Raw genomic sequence first — 20,801 nt, forward strand, 5'->3', positions numbered from 1 at the left:
CAGTTCCACTAACAACATTCCAATCTTTTAAGGGCCTAAGGACCAGATATTGAAGTAACACTTAGAAAATACAGTACTTACACTGTGTCTGGCAGCCAAGCTAGATGATTTGTCAGTAAAGATATTAGTTAGGACAGATTTCAGGGTTTTGAAAACATCTTCTCCTTCTTTGCACGATCCCAGCTGAATACACAGTAAGGATATGACAGTCGCTGCAATGGCTTGTTCTTCACCCTTCCCTTAAGAAAAGCAAATATGAAATTAAAGTTGTATTTGAACTCTCCCTCTTTTTATACATTCCATTCCCTCTGAAATAAAGATCAGCATTCCATTTGCCTGCCCTATTACCTGCTGAACCTGGATTCATTTTAGGATTTCCAATCCCTCTATTCTGTGGCTTCCTTCAGTCTTTCTCTATTTAAATAACATTCAGCTTCTCTATTCTTCTGGCCAAAGTGCCTAACCTTTCATTTCCCAACATTATATTCCAACTCCCAACTTTTTGCCTACTCTGAGTTACTGATTGTCATTTCAATTTAAAATCTAACAGTAGTTCACCATAGTAAAATTTGAACTTTTCTGGTGAGGATGAAGTTAGATTATGACTAGTATTGCATTATATTCAAGAATAGATCAGCAAAGTAAGGATCTACCAGCCATTTCTTCAAAGTGGATATCTTTGAAACTTCTACGTCAATTTACCAAGATATTCATACCTTTCTTTAAGCAGCGTTCCAAACAGTCAGTGAGAGTAACTCGCCTCTCCACCAAAAAATCTGCCAGAATCTTTGAAGAAAACGCTAACTTGAGGCTTTCAAGAGCATTTTGCCGTACCTTTGCACTAAAAATAGAAAATAGATTAATTCAACACAATGAAAGCCAAATAACTCTAGCTACTATATGTGGAAAGCTCTGACAGCCTAAAAGTAAATGCAATACACTCATGCCTGCCTCACCTTTTATCCATTGTATTATCAATACATTCCTTCAACTTATTTTCTGCTTCCTCCTGGGCCATTTGTTCATTAATACCTTCACCTCCTAAACAAAAAGAAAACAATGATGTTTGCCAATTCGCCCCATCTGCTTGGGCAAATAAAACCTTCAACATTAAAAAACCATTTTACAGAACCTTCCACTGCAAGTTGCCTTATCATCATCCAGATATTTGACTCTTAAGAGCAGTGCAACATACAATTGCAAAACTTGGTCTTACAAAATAATTAGTGGTTAGAATGTGGAACTCATTAACAAAGACTGAGACAAATAACAGCATTTCAACAGAAGATATTCCTTCCATCATAACATCAGAAGTGAGAATGCTCACTGTTGATCACCATGTTCAGTTCCATTTACAAATGGTCAGACAACAGAACAGTTCATGCCCTGTCAGCAAGGTCTGGACAACATTCAGGTTTCAGTTAATAAGTGGCGAGTGATGTGGCATGAAATGAATAGCCTTTCAACAACCACAGTCACCTTCCTTTGTGCTTGATATTATACCAATCAGTGGAAAGTGTTCACCTTGATTTCCACTGACTTCATTGACTCCCTAACACAGTCAAATGCTACTTTGATGTTAAATGTAACCTTTTCAGATTACTGATGAAATTCGCCTTCTTTATTCAAATTTGAACAAATCCTGTGATGAGCTTTGAGCCAAGTGGCCCTGGTAAAATCCAAACCAAACATCAGTGAGGTTATTGTTAAATAAGCATCCCTGGATAAATAGCTCTGTCAATAACTGCTTCCGTCACTTTGCTAATAATTAAGAGGCAGCTGATGAAGTAGTAGTTGATCAAACAGAATGTACTCTGCTTTCCCTCAACAGAACATACATGGGAAATTTGCGATACGTGCACGGTTAGGGATGAGGCTAGCTCTAGAACACTTCTAAAACATCATGCAAATTAATCACAATTACTCATTGTCCGCAACTTCTTAACCTCTTGAAGCCAGTTTCTTAATTTTATAATGTGAAAGTACAACACCTTGAGGCCTGGGATTTTTCAAAGTCAAATGCAGATCTATATCTTGCCTTTTATCCTTATAAAAGAGGTGAGAATGAATTTCATACCCTTCTTTCCACTCTCTTCAGAAGTGCTAATTGGGATTGCATGTATGAAAGGAGATTAGAAAGTTATGGAGAATCAGCCATTGTGATTAATTTGCATAATGTTTCAGAAGTGCTCCAAGTTTGTTTTAAGTTTATACAAAGCCTTGAAACTTTAAACATTGTAGATAATGGATGTTATCAGTACCTTCCTCAGGCACACTGGCCGTCTCACTGGCACTGCTGCAATGACTGAGCACTTCACTGGCGAGATCATCATCACTGGTCTGAGCGTCCCCTTTAATTCCATTCTGCCCTCCTGCAAATATATAGGAAAATGATGTGTTTCTGTAGTAAAAGTACAGTAGTGTGACTGACCTGAATGAGTGTTAGTGCAAGCATTGTTGCTTTAAGACGCAAACATGCACTTGCAAACCATTGTATGTGAAAAGTTTTCAAAGACTAGAGACGGGAGAGAGAAACATGAGAAGCAGTAGAATGAAATAGCAAAAAAAGGTTGGTGAGCAAATAATATCAAGTTGTAATGAAACAGAGACATAAAAGATGTTACTGGAGGCATATTATTCGAAGAATCATGACTAATTACCAAAAGAATTTAATACGTCAAACTATAACATTTAATTCTTAAAGTTACACAACTCTCTGATGAGTTCCAGTGTCTGACTCCACATAGTTAAGGATGGCGACACACTGAAAAGGCATTTAATACTGGAAACATTAGTAGTAGGTCAGATATTTGGGAAATTTTTAAAGCTAGCAAAATGTATTAAAAATAAAAGAAGGCATAAAAAAGCTAGCATAGTAGCATTTCCCAAACAATAGAGCTTAACCCCCAGTGGGGGTCAGTTTTGGGCTTGCTCAGTCACAGCCTGCTAATGGCACCTGTGGAGCAACTCCTTTAATGAATCACTTTTAAGTGAAGTACAATTACCCGGCATGCTCCAAGGCAAGACTTTAGTTTATTATTGTAGTAACTGCTGGAAAAACAATTTTGCTGCCTCCCCCTTCATCCCTACCATCCTCACTCTGTTGTAACATTAATCCCATTTTGATGTTTATAAATTAAAGTAGAAGACATAAAAAGCATCCCAAGAATATTACAAAATGAAGAGGTAAAAGGGAAGGAGGAACTTAAAATAACCACAATTACTAGAGAAAATTACCAAGAAAACTAACCTGAACTAAAGGCTACAAAAGTCCCCCTGAAGAGTCAATAGATATATTGGTAGTCATCTTCACAAATTCTCTAGATTCCACCAAGGTTCTAGTGGATTTGAAAACAACATCACATGTTTATGTAACACCAACCATGAAGAGTGAGCGTGATGGGGACAGCAACTTTATGAAGAGTAGACCTGGGTGAGAAGAGCCATGATGGCAGGAGAACCTCTTCAATCTGTTTCTATTTGTTAGAGTGGAGTGTGATGTCAAAGCAAGGTAGGTGATTAGAAGGTTTCTTCAGTGTACCTTTTGATTAGCCAAGTGGTTTAAATCAGATATTATTACCACTAAGAATAATAAAGGCAAGAAATTCACTTAAAATATTTAAATTGAAGTTAATTATTTCTGAGATGGCTTGGCAGCCAGTATGTTGCAACATGTGGGAGCTGGTGTCAGCATAATCCATGGTGACATCTGCAGCAAGTGTTGGCTGCTTGAGGAAATTCAGCTTAGAGGTGCAGTGCTGATGATGGATACTGTGACACATCAAGGAGGAAGAGGGGTACTTGGAGATGGTCCCCTGAAACAGTCACCCTCCATAGATTAATTACATAAAATTCACAAATATTTACCTTGATCTTGCAAGGACTGAGGTACAGATTCATTAAAATACCATCAACTTAGGTTTTCATTTGAGCAATTTCAATATATTATATTCTATTGAATATTAGTCTGAGTTAAAACATGATTTGACAGAGATTTCAAAGCTTTTGAAAGAAACTGATTGGTTAGTTTGAGAGAAGTACTTTTTTTTGGTGGGACAAACTAAGACAAGAGGACGTAAATTTAGAATTAAAACTAGGTCCATTCAGCAAAGAACAAATCTCTCAAAGAGCACACACCCTCTCTTCGACAAAAGGCAGTAGATTCAGGCTTCACTAACAATTCTCAGACTGAGATAGTTAGATTTGATTTAAGCAATCAGTGCTAAGGGGTATAGTGCCAGAGAGTTAAATGGAGTTAAGACCATCTATAATCTCAGTTAAGAGAGAACAGGCCCACGATGTTGTGCCGAACATTTGTCCTAGTTTAAGCACCTATCCATGTACCTATCCAATTGCCGCTTAAAGGTCACCAATGATTCTGACTCTGCCACTCCCACAGGCAGCGCATTCCATGCCCCCACCACTCTCTGGATAAAGAACCTACCCCTGACATCCCCCCTATACCTTCCACCCTTCACCTTAAATTTATGTCCCCTTGTAACACTCTGTTGTACCCAGGGAAAAAGTCTCTCACTGTCTACTCTATCTATTCCCCTGATCATCTTATAAACCTCTATCAAGTCGCCCCTCATCCTTCGCCGTTCCAATGAGAAAAGGCCTAGCACTCAACCTTTCCTCGTACGACCTATTCTCCATTCCAGGCAACATCCTGGTAAATCTCCTCTGCACCCTCTCCAAAGCTTCCACATCTTTCCTAAAGTGAGGCGACCAGAACTGCATACAGTACTCCAAATGTGGCCTTACCAAGGTCCTGTACAGCTGCAACATCACCTCACGACTCTTAAATTCAATCCCTCTGCTAATGAATGCTAATAACCATAGGCCTTTTTACAAGCTAATACACCAGAGGCCTTCTTACAAGCTTATAAGAGTGGTAATGTTCCTACCCCTGGAGTGAGAGACCAGGATTCAAGTTCCACCTGTGCCAGAGATATCATAGCATCTCTGAACAAATTACAGGTAATTAGGAAAAAAATCAGTTGTAACACCTTAACTGCAAATACAATAGCAGCCTGGATCTAAATGCTTTTGCCATCATCAGCAAAGACGATTCATTTTCCAAGTTTGAGAACTTATTCTCAGGTTATTAATTGATTTTTAATCAAAGAAAATAATCATGGGGTTTTAATCAAAGGTATTGAAATAGGGTGACAATATCACTAACCACAGGTTCCTTCAACAGCGCAAGCGTTCGAAAACTTAATAATTATTTGTGACATCTGTTATATATTAATATTGGAAAGTTCCTAATGGCATAAGAGGCAGCTGGAAAACATCTGTGCAATAAATATGCTGACCCTCAACAAGTGTCACATGTTATTGTAACAAGCAATTTATTCTGTTGAACTGAAGTGTGGGGCTATTCACCAAAACATAAAAGAATTTTCTAAAGTAGCAGCATCTCAAGATATCAACCATCACAAAGATAGAATCACTCAGATGCTGAAAAGAATGTGCAAATTCACTAATCAACTAGTCATCTTATTCATGACTGGACTGGTTAAACTTTTTGGTGGATTAAAACCGATTCCAAGTTCAAAATAAGGACTGAAAATAAATAATAGTTTCTGAATCAACATTTCTCTGAAGATTAACTTGTGGAAGAGGAGGTTTCCCCTTCTTTAGTTCAACACAGTTTCTATAGACACTGATGGAAGGGGATTTAGCTCCTTTGTAATATGTAAGGATCACATTACATGTGCATGTCTAAATTGTAAAATTCATATATTTTGCAAACAGAATGTTAACAAAATCTCGATAACCTTTTCAGACTACGTCCTTACCAAATCAAAGCTTGTCACAGTGATCAAAAGAAAAAAACTGCACTGACTGAACACTTCATATTCAGAATTAACAAACAACCTTGTACTGAAATAAACCAAATTATTTGTCCAGACTAAATATCAACAATGCAGAGGCTTCCTAGAATGGCAGCTTCTTGAAGAAAATAAATATATTGCTGGTGAGAATTAAAGAAAATTCAGATCACCTCACAATGCAAATATTTTCATTGAACCACCAGCCATTCTCATACTTTTACCTCTTGTACATAAAGTACTTTCTCTTATATAATGTCAAGTCCATAAAGTAACTTCTCAAGTATAATCTTTAATACACATAAAATCCTGCAAGCTAGATGATAGAGGGCAGATATTTAGACTTTGTTTTAATAATCATTCTACATCATACCTTTAATTTCACATTGTAGTAAGCAAAAACAGGTTTCCATCTGATTATGAAGTGCTACAATTTAGCTTAAGTTCAGCATCTCCAATCAGCGACAATTCAAGTTAACAAGACTGACCTACATTTATTTTGGATATATGAAGTGACATTTTTGACAAACTCTTGCATATACAACTGAATGTATACTCCAATCTTTCAATCTTGTCCTGTTCCATTACAACAAAAACTAGGTATCTGGTAAATTTAGTATCCTCATGGCTGGAGTACAAATACAGCCTTCCGTTTGTAAGTGAGGACTTGGTTTGAAAACTACACATTTGGTGATGCAGAAAGGCAAACAACAGAAAGGTGTTCACTTGTTTAGCTGGTGTCCGAATGGAATGTAACTAGCATGGTTAAAGTACCATGCTAGAAAAACGCAGATTTTTTAACAACACAACACTCTTTCAAATCATACATTTCAGAACCTTTGTTGCACTGAATCACATTTCAGTACTACTGCACTGTTATGCATACTCTTGGTAACGGGGATCAGTCAGCTCAGTTGGCTGGACTGCCAATCTGCAATGCAAAGTGACGCCACTGTGGGCTTGTCTGAAATGTGGTGACCCTTAGGTTAAACCACCACCGGTCATACGTCTCTTTCTCTCTCTCTCTCTCTCTCAAATGACAGCAACGCTATGTTCCTTTGGAGCTACGGTGACTTCACTTACTTTGTAGTAACAAAAACAAACTGTCTACAAAGTCCACACCTAAATGTATTAATGACATACTCAATATGTAGAAAAGTTGCAAGTGGAGCCCATTTTTAAATTAAAAAATATCAATTTCCAATATCAACTTTAAGCTCTGTGTGAGGACAACATAAACCAAATACTTAAAGCAAATTGAAGCAAAGTGAATTTGGAAAGTCTTACTAAATTTGACACGGAGAAGGAAATTACACAATGGTACAGGAAACAAAAACGCCTTTCAAATGTAAGTACAATTGTTTCAAATGAGATCAGATACTATGAATTGCAGTACGTTTTGGTTCTGTTCGCCGAGCTGGGAATTTGTGTTGCAGACGCTTCGTCCCCCATCTAGGTGACATCCTCAGTGCTTGGGAGCCTCTTGTGAAGCGCTTCTGTGATGTTTCCTTCGGCATTTATAGTGGTTTGTCTCTGCCGCTTCCGGTTGTCAGTTCCAGCTGTCCGCTGCAGTGGTCGGTATATTGGGTCCAGGTCGATGTGCTTATTGATTGAATCTGTGGATGAGTGCCATGCTTCTAGGAATTCCCGGGCTGTTCTCTGTTTGGCTTGTTCTATAATAGTAGTGTTGTCCCAGTCGAATTCATGTTGCTTGTCATCTGAGTGTGTGCCTACTAAGGATAGCTGGTCATGTCGTTTCATGGCTAGTTGGTGATCATGGATGCGGATCGTTAGCTGTCTTCCTGTTTGTCCTATGTAGTGTTTTGTGCAGTCCTTGCACGGGATTTTGTACACTACATTGGTTTTGCTCATGCTGGGTATCGGGTCCTTCGTCCTGGTGAGTTGTTGTCTGAGAGTGGCTGTTGGTTTGTATGTAGTGTACAATGTAGTACAATCAATAAGCACATCAACCTGGACCCAATATACCAGCCACTGCAGCGGACAGCAGGAACTGACAACCGGAAGTGGCAGATACAAATCACTATAAATGCCGGAGGAAACATCACAGAAGAGCTTCACAGGAGGCTCCCAAGCACTGAGGATGTCACTTAGACAGGAGACGAAACGTCTGCAACACAATTTCCCAGCTCGGCGAACAGAACCACAACAACGAGCACCCGAGCTACACATCTTCTCACAAACTTTGGATTGAGTATGGCTGCTATGGATTGCAATATGACAAAAGTTTAAACTGACTATACCTTCATACATATTTAATCAAGCAAGAAGGAAAAAAAAACAAGAATCTCCACCACTCTCCTCTCTCCCAGACAAAAAAAAATCAATATACAAATAGTTATAGAATGTTGCAAAATACAGAAATGAAAACTCAAAAAATTGAAACTGCACTCTTCATTTTGTATTTACGTCAATTGATCACAATGTTATCATATTGCTTGAAAACTGGTAAAATTAACAAATAAAAAGAGTAACACAAGCTTGCACAAGACAGAATAATCCATGACATTATGATCAATAGGAACATGACAGGATACGTTTGGAAGAATATTCTACAAGTTCTAATTCAAGTTAGTACACATGCTTTCTATAATAATCAATAGTGGAGTGGAAAATAAATGTGTGTAAACAAGTGGGGCCAGGGCATGATGTTGAAGAATCTGGTATGAAAAACAGGGTGGCAATGAAGTAGTTGGGAACTTTGCTCTTGCTGACCCATCCTATATTCTCTTCCTCAATATCCCAATCCCACAATACACCTTCTGCTATTGCTTGCCTCTGAACTGACTCACTCTGCACCAATCCTGTTATGAATCGTTGTGCACAAAGGTACATTTATCATGATGTTCTCAGGAATTCTAGCTGATTTTACCCTTTTCTACCCTAAAGCCAATTACTGAGCTCAGTTACATACAGGGTTGAGATCAATTAACAAAATAGGAACTGAGTCTGGAATAGATCTGGCTGATTCTTAGTATTACACAATCAGATATTTTCATAGTAGATTACTGGGGATATATGTACGGCTTTATACTTTAATGTTTGCTGTGAATCCAAAAGAATAGGAAAGCCAATTTTTTCAAACCCACACAACTGCAAAGAAAGCAATAACGGCCATGCACCATGCAGGTTACAGACATATGATGACTATGTACCTTTCTGTTGAGCTACTTTGGCTGAAACCTTCAGCTGTAGTAGTTCATGTCTCAAAGAACCTGTTAAAAACAAAGTTGGAAAACCACTTTAAGGTCAAACATGGTAGATCTTCCCCTTGCTGCTAACATGTTCACTATTATCAACATTTAATATAATAATGTCATTTGAATAAGTTTCCAAATGTTAACTGATTTTTTTTAGAAACAATTTTTCTGTACAGTTTTTGTTCAAGCAGCTAAATTACAAATCATGCAAACAACACAGAGTTTTGGCTAATTTTTTTCAACAACAATTGGTGTATTCTTACCCATGCCAACTTATTAGTTGCTTGTTACCCTTAGATGCCTATCAATTAAACATTACCACTGACATCAGATGGCCCTTATCCTTGAATCTCAAAACTAACCCCTCTGGAATGGGGACATTTCCACTGCTGCCATCATACATGATATATGTTAAGCATAGAGAAATTATAGGCATTTACATTTGAACAGCACGATATTTCTCACAAACTGTTACATAAATGAGATAAAGTCCTGCCAAACACCTGGTGCATTTTTTAAAAAAATTATGACATTCAGTACAAAATGTAACCTTACAGTCAAGGCCATTTCCCTTAATTCTCATTGTTTTAGAGTTCAATAGCAAGACTCCATTAACAAACAAAACGTTCGTGGAAACAAAAAAAAAGCAGTCCTTTGAGCCTTGCTGTGGCTGATAATCGAAGGATATGGGATAAACCAGTTAGGACTGAGATAAAAAGAAATTTCTACATCCAAAGAGCGGCGAGCCTGTGGAGTATGCTACCACAGAAAGCCTGTGGTCTTAAAAAAGCTAAAACACTACGATGTCAAGGATATAGCACTTGGATCCAAGGGACTGAGTTGGATCAGTAGCCATGATCAGAACGAAGTGACACCTTTTTGTATAATTCTGTTATGTAATAATTTCACCTTAAAGTAAGCTTCACTTATATAAGACTGTAGCAATACTGTATTGCAATGTTTGTTTTGTTTTCTCCCCAAAAAAGACAAGTATATTTGTCAGAGGAGAAAATGAGGTCTGCAGATGCTGGAGATCAGAGCTGAAAATGTGTTGCTGGAAAAGCGCAGCAGGTCAGGCTCCTGAAGAAGGGCTTATGTCCGAAACGTCGAATCTCCTGCTCCTTGGATGCTGCCTGACATGCTGAGCTTTTCCAGCAACACATTTTCAGCAAGTATATTTGTCAGGCAATCAAATGTGTACTTTTTTTTGTAAGACAAATGCAAATACTACTGCATTAAAATGATCATTTCAAGTTTGATTTAGTTCTTGTTTTTAAACAACACTCCATTCCTCATTCTAATTGTTGTATACTGAAATGTTTGTTCAGTAGGTCTCAGCAACCAGCTGGAAGCACACAAGCAGGACAAGTGAACTTTCATTCTAAACTCGAGTGAACAAACAGGTGGCTTGGCTTTGATCATGACAACGCACCAGTGATACAATTAAGCCATTCAACCCCCTTAACCTGTTTCATAACACCACTAGATTAACATCTCAATTCAGTAGGCACTTTACAAACACAAGTAAGAGGAGCAGGACCATCATCATCGGCGGTCCTTTGCAGAAGAGGATGACTGTCTTCCATTCTCAGGATGAGTCCACATGGCCATACAGTCTGGTACGGCTTCCACAGGCTCTGTTTCACTTGGAGCAGGCAGTGGTAGTGGCTTGGGCAATGGTGTGGTAGTCCACTCCTTTTGCGGTTTTCACGTGGCTTCCATTTTTACCCCCTCAATGGCAAATATCTAGGTGCTTAACTGTTCTCAGATGCTCCTCATCCACTTGAGGGGGTCTTGGGCCAGTAATTTCCCGTTGTCTGTGGGAATGCCGCACTTTGCCAGTGAAACCTTGAGGTCATCACTGAAGCACTTCCTCTATCCACCTGGGGCTTGCCTGCTATTTTGAAGCTGGGAGCACAACACCTGCTTGGGGAGTCTCGTGTCAGTCATGCGGTTGGCGTGCCCAGTCCATCATAGCCAACCAAGGGTAGTCAGTGCCTCTATGATGGGGATGTTGGTCTGGTCGAGGACACTGGTTTTGGTATGTCTTTCGTCCGGCAGGTTTGCAGGATCTATTGTAGGCAGCTTTGGTGCAGAAAGGAGCAAGAGTAGGCCAATTGACCCCTCAAATCCACTCTGCAATTTAAGATGATCATGATTCATCTGTCTAGAACTTCAAATCCACATTCTTGCCTGCCTTGGTACCCTTTCATCTCCTGGCTTACCAACGATCTATGTACTTTTGCCTTAAATAATATTCAGATTCTGCTTCCATTCCTTTTTCAGGAAGAGCCAAGACTCAACCAGAGAACATTTTTTTTTACCTTATCATTGTTTTAAAATATGATGAGGAAGTGCCAGTGTTGGCCTGGGGTGGACAAATATCACACAACACCAGGTTATAGTCCAACAGGTTTATTTGGAAGATTAGATTAGATTCCCTACAGTGTGGAAACAGGCCCTTCGGTCCAACCAGTGCACTCCGAAGAGTAACCCACCCAGACCCATTTCCCTCTCACTACTGCACCTAACACTATGGGCAATTTAGCATGGCCAATTCAGCTGACCCACACATGTTTGGACTGTGGGAGGAAACCGGAGCACCCGGAGGAAAGTCACGCAGACACAGGGAGAATGTGCAAACTCCACACAGACAGTCGTCCGAGCTGAAATCGAACCTGGGACACTGGTGCTGTGAGGCAGCAGTGCTAACCACTGAGCCACTGCGCTGCCCCACAGACATACAAGCTTTTGGAGCACTGCTTGTCAGGTAGCTACTTCGGCAGGATCATAAGACACAGAATTTGTAGTAAAAGATCAAACTGATGCAGATGTATTGAACAAACCTAGACTGCTGTTAAATCTTTAATCACTTAGAATGGGTTGCAGGTTTCAATGAATTGATATGTAAACCTCAGAACCTCCTTCAAGCCATATTCCGGAGATAACTTAAGGTTTTATAAAAAAGGTTGACATCTCAGCTCAAACAATATATTAAAAGGTGTGAGGTTAGAGTCTGTCTGTATTCCAATCTTGAGTCAGACTGGTTCTATTTCCAGAGTAGGAATTTATAAAATGTCACACAGATCGACTGCCTGTGTGCTTTTTAAACAAAGTAGAATGTATGTGCAAATCCAAAATCCAAATGACATTTTATAAATTCCTATTTTAGAAACAGAACCAGTCTGACTCAAGATTGGAATACAAACAGACCATAGCCTCACACCTTTAATGCATTGTCTGAGCTGTCACTTTTATTTAAAAAATCTTAAGTTATCTTGGAAATGTGACTTGAAAGAGGTTCTGGGATTTACATATTAATGAACTGAAAGATGAAAGACTTAACAGCAATCTAGGTTTGTTCAATATATCATATCAATTCCATGACACTAGGATCTTGTGCTATAAATTCTGTGCCTTATGATCCTGCCCCATTAGTTGCCTGAAGCTGCAGCAGCTTTCCAAAAGCTAGTACTTTCAAATAAACCCATCTATCCTATCAAGACCCTTCATGGCCTTCCATGCTTCAACTTGATACTTCTGCCCTAATAGGAAATGATCAATCTTAGTTTTGAATTTACAATAGCTTTGTGGGAGGGAGAGTTGTGGGTATCCACTATCCTTTGTGTGAAGTAATTCCCACTGAAAAGCCTGACAGTAACGTTCATTTTTCAATACAGGTTTAAGAAAGGAAATTTGAAAAGCTTAAAGTTTTTATAGGACCAGGATTATAGAATTAGGGTTTTTTTTTTGGCATGGATTGAGGACTGGTTAAAGGACAGAACAAAAGTAGGAATAAGTGGAACATTATCAATCTGTAACTTGCCTGTACTGGGCCTCAGTTAATGACTTAGGTTTGGGAAGTAAACAGTGAGATGGACAGAGAGGTTGCAGAGGATACATCACGTGTCCTACCTGCCTATCTCCTTTTCCACCTATCCACCCCATCCTCTCCTCCCCGACCTATCACCTTCATCCCCTTCCCCACTCACCTATTGTACTCTATGCTACTTTCTCCCCACCCCCACCCTCCTCTAGCTTATCTCTCCATGCTTCAGGCTCTCTCCCTTTATTCCTGATGAAGGGCTTTTGCCCGAAACGTCGATTTTGCTGCTCCTTGGATGCTGCCTGAACTGCTGTGCTCTTCCAGCACCACTAATCCAGAATCTGGTTTCCAGCATCTGAAGTCATTGTTTTTACCTCGAGGATACAAGCATGCTTGGTGAGTGGGCAAGAGAGTGGTAATGTGACAAATGTGAAGTAATCCACTGACAAGGAAGTTTAAAAAACAATTTTTTTTGAAATGGCAGGAGATGGGAAAATGTTCACAGTAAGACAAGATGTTCTTGTTCACAAATGAGAGAAAATTAACAGGAGTAATTCTACAATTTAGCAATTCAAACATCTCGTAAATACCTGAATGGCATTACAAGATTTCACATTTTGAGATGATTATTGCAATTAAAGACTAAATTCTCAATTGCCTAAACATTACCCTTGTCGGCAACTCATACTTTTTAAAGAGCAGCATTCTATCTTTTCTATTTTATCACAACTGAGCAAACACCTCATTAGATGTATGTTAAAAGCAAACATAAATCCCTGAAAAGAATTAAATTGAATTTTAGCACCTAATAGTTTAATTCTATTCTTTTCCTTTCTCAGCCTGGTAACTTCTGATTCAGAACTGAATTCCAAATCCTTCACAATTAAAATATTACTAGAAATCCTTCCTGTCATACAATTTAGGTGAATCTTCAGATTTCACTTGAAATGCATGTTGTTCTTTTCAATCCAAGTACAAATTTTCACCCACAATCCAACATGGTGAACCATAGAGACATTCTGAAACAACAGAAAGTGCTGGATCCTCAGGTTGCGACAAAAAGTCACCTGACTCAAAACATTAACTCAGCTTTCTTCCCACAGATGCTACCAGAACTGCTGAGTTTCTCCAGCAATTCCTGTTTTTGATTCAGATCTCCAGCATTTGCAGCTTTGTTTTATTACACAGATTTTCTCTCTTTTGCTGCATTTTATCTCAGTGTCTGGCAAATTAACCTTACCTCCAGGTTTTCAGGGATTTTACATTATTTCTTTCTCAAAGCCCATCTCTACATCAATGAAAATCAAAGACTTTGCTTCCAGGTAAAATCCTCATGAGTCCAAATCTTCTTCAACTTGAAATTAAATGCAGTTTATTATAACTCACCATTTGGAATAAATCCACTGGAATTTGAGATTCATAGTCTATCCACTGTTAGCACACAGGCTGCTGTCGTTCCCTCAAAACGTAAAAGTTTTTCTCAGCTTCTTCCAAGTAAAACAATTTGGGGCCTCTTTAAATTACATACAAACTATCCAGGCTGGTGGTAAGGCAGACTTCAGAACAGGATACAAGAACCCCTTCATTTTATTGGAAATGAAATGCACTCCCAAAACATCATAATCTCATAAATCTTATAATTGCAAGTTTTTAGGAAGGCAAACAGCATGTTAGCTTTGGTTACAGAGGATTTAGAAATTAAGAATAAAGAGGTCTTACTACAATAATATATGGCATTGCTAAGGACACACCTGGAAATATTGTGCATTATTGATCTTTTTACACAAGGAAGGTCACGTGTATCCTGGAAGGACCACAACAAAAGCTCATGAGACTGGTCTCTCGAATGAGGACAAATTGTATGGAGCAGATCTGCTGAGAACAATTTGAGATGTTCAAATTGAAATATTAAATTCTTAACTGATTTGACAGAATAGATGCTGAGAAAAGGTTGAGGAATCTAGAACGTAGGAGTACAACCTCAGAATAAGGGGCTAGTCATTTGGGACCAAGACTTGTGAATCTCCAGAGTCTCTCTGTGGATTCTAATGGTGGAGTCAAGACAGAGAATGATTGATTTTTAGGTACTTCGGAAATTAGGTGGAGTTGAAGTAGAAGCTCAGTCATGGCTGCAGATATTGAAGCAGTCCATGTTCAAATGCAATGAGACCTGCACAATATTCAGGCTTGGGTGAACACGTGATAAGTAATATTGTGCCATACAAATACCACCTCCAACAAGAGATAAGACAATCTAACTACCATCTCTTGACAATCAATGGTATCACCATTACTGAATGCCTCATTATTGACCTCCTGGGAGTAACGCTGACCAGGAACTCAACCAGACTCACGATACATACAATGGCTACAATAGCAGACCAGTGGCTAAGAGTACTGCGGCAACTAACTCACCTCCTCACTCTCCAAACTCTGTCCAGCATCTGCAGGGCACAAATCAGAACAGTTATAAAATATTCCCCACTTGCCTGGACAAATGCAATTTCAACAACCAAGCAGCTTGAAACCAACCAGAACAAAGCAACATAATTGACAGGCACCACATATAGCATCCACTCTCTCTACCACCAATGTTCAGTTGCTGCAGTGTGTACCATCTACAAGACATATGCAGAAATTAATCTCATGTCCTTAAACAGCACCATCCAAATTCATGACCACTTGCAACTAGAAGAACAAGGGCAGAAAACAAATAGGAACACCACCATCTGCAAGTTCCCTTCCAAGTCACTCACTACCCTGACTTTGAAATATAATTGCTGTTCCTTCAGTATCACTAAGTCAAAATCGTGGAATTCAATCCTATGGGCATTGTGGGTATATCTACAGTACATGACGGTTCAAGAAAGCAGCTCACCACCATCCTGTCAAAGTAATTAGGGATGGGCACTAAAATTTCAAGCCAGCCAGGAATGTCCAAATTCGTAACAAAGTGAATAAAGAAAATTATCTTGTTCAATACCAAAGCAGATTTGAAGCGATAGACTGGTCATTATTTCCAATGTTCACTCTGTCTATTCAACCAAATGCTTAAATCAGTTACTTGTAATCTTCCTCAATGGACAGCACAGTGGCTCAGTGGTTAGCACTGCTGCCCCACAGCACAACGGACCTGTTTGATTCAACCTCGGGCGACCGTCTGTGTGGAATCTGCACATTCTCCCTGTGTCTATGTCAGCATGCTCCAGTTTCCTCACAGTCCAAAGATGTGCAGGTTAAGTGAATTGGCCATGCTAAATTGCCCATCGCGTTCAGGGATGTGTAGGTTAGGTGCATTAGTCAAAGTTAAATGTAGGGGGAAAACGGGTATGGGTGGGTTACTCTTCGGAGGGTCGATATTGACTTGTTGGGTTAAATGACGTATTTCCACACTAAAGGGATTCTTTGACTACAAGGCTAGTTAATGGAATCCACTCTAATCCCATTTGAAGGTTTGGAAATGGACATAACTCCACAATGATAATTCTATGAAATCAGGGGATGGAACTGAGAGGCAGTTATTCTTCAGGGTTTTCTTTTTTAAGAATCTCTCTTTCCCTGAGCTTTTTTGCAGCAAGAATCAGGCCTTAGAATGGTCAATTATGCCATACCCACCATTATAAACTGAACATTAAAGGGACCCTGTAGCCATTAACCCTTGGGTAGAGGTGCCTAAGAGCTTGCAATTGCAAAATCTCATCGAATACAGTTTGGGAAGCACTGGGCTAGGATAATCAACAACATCCTGACAGCAATGCTGTTGATGTGCTCCAGAACTAGCCATGTCTCTCAGATAACTGCTTTAATACAACTATAACACTGGCATCTACCCAATATGGACAAGTGTCCAAGTACATCCTGTCCATGAACACGCAGGATATATCCAACAAGGTCATTCTTTAAGCCTACAGCCATCAACCAGTGATGAATTAGCCATCATCATACTGTTAAATGGCATATGCTTACCAATACCGTATAGAGTGATGCTGTTTGCTGATTGTTGCAGTGTTCAGTTCCATTTGTAATTCTTCAGATAATGTTGCAGCCAATGCTAGTATGCAACAATACCTGGTCAACATCCACAGCCTTGACAGATGCATGGGTCAAATGGGTTCTGAAGAGGAGCCATGATGTAATTGAAACATTAACTGCTTCTCTCTACACAGATGCTGGCAGACCTGCCAAGTTTTTCCAGCATTCTCTGGGCATGTTTCAGACATGTTGACAGATATTTCCAGCACAGGTTTGACTTGAACATAGATCTTCTGGTCCAGAGCCAGGTCATTACTGCATGCAACTAAAGCTCTCTGCATCACCAATGCATCATAGTTGCAACCTGCACTAAAAAGTTTCCAAAAGTTTCATAGAAAATCAAAACAGATACGTAGAAATAGTTATTTCTAAGAGATGTACTAAGGTTTGACCACTTTCCACAATTCCTACACCATTGCTGGTTCAAAGATACAAAACTCCCTTCCAAGTAGCACTATGGGAATACCTTCACCACACAACACTCCTGCAAGTGCCTTTTCAAAATAATTCATAGCCCCTATTGTAAGTCAATACCAACTTTTATCATTTCCCTTTCAGTTTGAGACTGTGAGTTTACGTTATAGAATCTGCAACTTCATTGAAATATACAATAATTTAGTCCATCTTAGTGGGCGGCACGGTGGCTAGCACTGCTGCCTCACAGCGCCAGAGACTCGGGTTCAATTCCCGACTCAGGCGACTCTCTGTGTGGAGTTTGCACATTCTCCCCGTGTCTGCGTGGGTTTCCTCCGGGTGCTCCGGTTTCCTCCCACAGTCCAAAAATGTGCAGGTTAGGTGAACTGGCCATGCTAAATTGCCCGTGTTAGGTGAAGGGGTAAAGGTAGGAGTATGGATGGGTTGCGCTTCGGCGGGTCGGTGTGGTCTTGTTGGGCCGAAGGGCCTGTTTCCACACTGTAAGTAATCTAATCTAATCTATAGCCCACAGGATCTTATATAGTTCAAAAATATTATCTTAAAGTCCCCTAAAATGAAAACATACCTTATAACGCATTTATCATAACCTAGTTAAGAATTTAATTTCATTCACCATCAACAGTTTAGATTAGATTTCCTACAGCGTGGAAACAGGCCCCTCGGCCCAATAAGTCCACACCGACCCTCCGAAGAGAAGCCCACCCTGATTCCTTTCCCTACATTTATCCCTAACTAATGCACCTAAGACTGTGGGCAATTTAGCATGGCCAATTATCTGACCTGCACATCTTTGAGAATGTGGAAGGAAACTGGAGCACTCAGAGGAAACCCACGCAGACATGGGGAAAATGTGCAAACTCCACACAGACAGTCGCCTGAAGCCAGAATTGAACCTGGGACCCTGGCACTGAGCTAAAAATGTGTTGCTGGTTAAAGCGCAGCAGGTCAGGCAGCATCCAAGGAACAGGAAATTCGACGTTTCGGGCATAAGAAGAGCTTATGCCCGAAACGTCGAATTTCCTGTTCCTTGGATGCTGCCTGACCTGCTGCGCTTTAACCAGCAACACATTTTCAGCTCTGATCTCCAGCATCTGCAGAACTCACTTTTTACCCTGGCACTGAGGCAGCAATGCTGACCACTGGGTCACCTGCTGCCCAACAAGAAGTGTTGTGTTCCACATGTGACTCAATTAGAATCTCTAGTGTGGAAGTAGGCGATTCGGCCCATCAGATCTTCATCAACCCTCCAAAGGGCATTCCTCTCAGACCCACCCATCTACCCTATCACAATACAGATAACTAGAATTGTACATTGAACTGGCAAGTAGGATTGAGACACTGCTCCTTACAAGCCAAAAATCTCCAAGGTTTTTGCTTTCCAGTTTATTCATACTTGCCAAAAATTAGGTATTTTACTTTTTACTTGCTAAGAATCCACATATTCGGTTTATTGCTCTCAACCACTGTGATAATGGCTTCAGTGATCCATCTTTTCATCATTAAGTCCAAATTCCTTTCCTGTGTCACACCCATAATACAAAATGACACTCCAGCGTAGTACTGAGGGAGTGCCGTACTTTGATGAGATATTAAATAGAAACCCCATTTTTGAAAGGACCCACACAGATGAAAGAACAATAGATTTTTTGCATTGTCTTAACCGATGCATACTGCTGTAACAGTATCTCAAAAAGAGGTTATCCGGTTACTTATTTGACTGCCATGTATAGATCCTCACTGCATGTAAACTGATGCCATGTTTCCCTACTTGCTGCAATTTACAGTTCAGAATTAAAGAGTACAACCTCAAAGCAAATTTGTTCTTATGGCCATTAGAATGCCAGCCTTTCAGCTTACTCTGCTTTTTTTCTTCTTCAAAGTATTAATTTAAATGACTTTACATTACTTATGTTACACTTAGAATTGTCATTCCCAGCTCACTAATACAAGCCTTTGCAAAATTGATCAGCTTACTACAAACCAGTCATTAGCCCCAAGTCATCTCTAATCGTTATCCCAGTAATTACTAGTACTGGATTCTCCTTATACTCTGATGACCTGTAATGCTTAACCTTTTAACTTGGTTTCTCTGTTCCACTATTTTGTACCTAGGTATCTTGTAGCTAAAAGGGCACCATGTGAGGCAACACTGTACACGTACTCCTGTATTTTGGTGTAAGTGACAATAAAATGTAAATCGCCTGAGAGTGCAGAAAGAAATCTGGCCCTAAGCCCCACGTTCCCAGCCTGTCTCAAACCTGGACATCAGTTCTCACCTACCTGAATGCATGCTGAACTTTATCTCCAGCCCCCAGCCGAGCACGTTCAGAATTCCCCTTTGGCTGTCACCTCCTGCCCAGTCCATAACCACACATCGAGCCCTGACCCGTCCAGCTTTTAGGCGAAAGTGGGGACTGCAGATGCTGGAGATCGGAACCAAGATTAGAGAGTGGCGCTGGACAAACACAGCAGGTCAGGCAGCCACCGAGGAGCAGAAAAATCGACGTTTCGATCAAAAGCAGGGAATGAACGTCGATTTTCCTGCTCCTCGGTTACTGCCTGACCTGCTGTGCTTTTCCAGCACCACTCTAATCCCATCCAGCAAACAGCTGAAGTAGACCCAGGGGGTGGAGGGTGTCATCCCGAATAAGCATGAGACTCCCAGGTCTCCAAAAGTCCCCTGTACGGTATACTGACCCCCCCCATGATCACACACCTAACTTCCTGACCCCTAACATCCAGCTGTGGTTCGCAGTGAACTCGACCCCTACCCCGGGGGGAGTACAGAGTGATCCCTGAGCACGACTCTCACCCTTTTTGTGGCCAGTCCGGCCTCGGGATTTCGGCATCCCCGCTGCTCGACACTTGGCGCTGGCACCCGACCGGGACGATCCTCTCGCTGGCGGGCCCTGTATCAGCCAACCGAAGGCAGTCGCCTCTGGGACCTGGTGCTGGGTTTCACACGACCGGGAACGGCTAAAGGCGATCGACAACGCTGGTTACACTGCTTGCTATTGCGGATTTTCTGGGTGCGATGACAGGACAACCACGCGCAAACCTCCACCATCTTTCCTCTCACTCCCACACTGTGCTGTCGCTGGCGGCCGGCGCCCCAGGGTCTGACGGGGGTTGTAGTCCGCGCCGGCACAACGCTACCGCCGCCGCGCCGGCAAGGACTACATCCCCCAGCGTGCGTCGCTCCCGTGGCGCAGGCGCAGGCTCATAATCCTGGCTGACGCTCGCGGACTCTGGGCCATGTGACCTCCCGGCGCCAAGGGAGGACGGGATCAGGTCACGTGGGGCGGGCACTCCAGGGATTCCAAGTTTGGATACTTCTCAGCGATTGTAGCATTTCACCAGCTGAGGATTAACTTTTGTATCCGTCTCTTTTCTCCGCTATTTACGGTTTTTTTTTCTTTGGCATCACCCCAATCCTGTCTAGAAACAGGCAAG

At 40.8% G+C, this 20,801-nt stretch overlaps 1 protein-coding gene across 2 annotated transcripts in view; it reads right to left on the reverse strand.

Moving 5' to 3' along the window:
- ifrd2 (interferon-related developmental regulator 2) overlaps positions 1–20,472 on the reverse strand; it is a 38,158-nt gene extending 17,686 nt beyond the window's left edge. Inside the window, exons 1-6 of one of the 2 annotated variants that reach the window (XM_060835413.1) lie at positions 20,161–20,472; positions 9,011–9,070; positions 2,262–2,372; positions 957–1,041; positions 717–841; positions 82–239 (exon numbers count right to left, since the gene is read on the reverse strand). In XM_060835413.1, the coding sequence (XP_060691396.1) occupies positions 82–239; positions 717–841; positions 957–1,041; positions 2,262–2,372; positions 9,011–9,070; positions 20,161–20,197 (576 nt within the window). In that variant the 5' untranslated portion in view covers positions 20,198–20,472. The remainder of the gene's footprint in view (positions 1–81; positions 240–716; positions 842–956; positions 1,042–2,261; positions 2,373–9,010; positions 9,071–20,160) is intronic. The other variant, XM_060835414.1, reaches the window with a different exon arrangement.
- Between the last annotated feature and the right edge of the window lie 329 nt (positions 20,473–20,801).

This window comes from Hemiscyllium ocellatum, chromosome 14 (assembly GCF_020745735.1).
Source record: "Hemiscyllium ocellatum isolate sHemOce1 chromosome 14, sHemOce1.pat.X.cur, whole genome shotgun sequence".
Lineage (NCBI taxonomy): Eukaryota > Metazoa > Chordata > Chondrichthyes > Orectolobiformes > Hemiscylliidae > Hemiscyllium > Hemiscyllium ocellatum.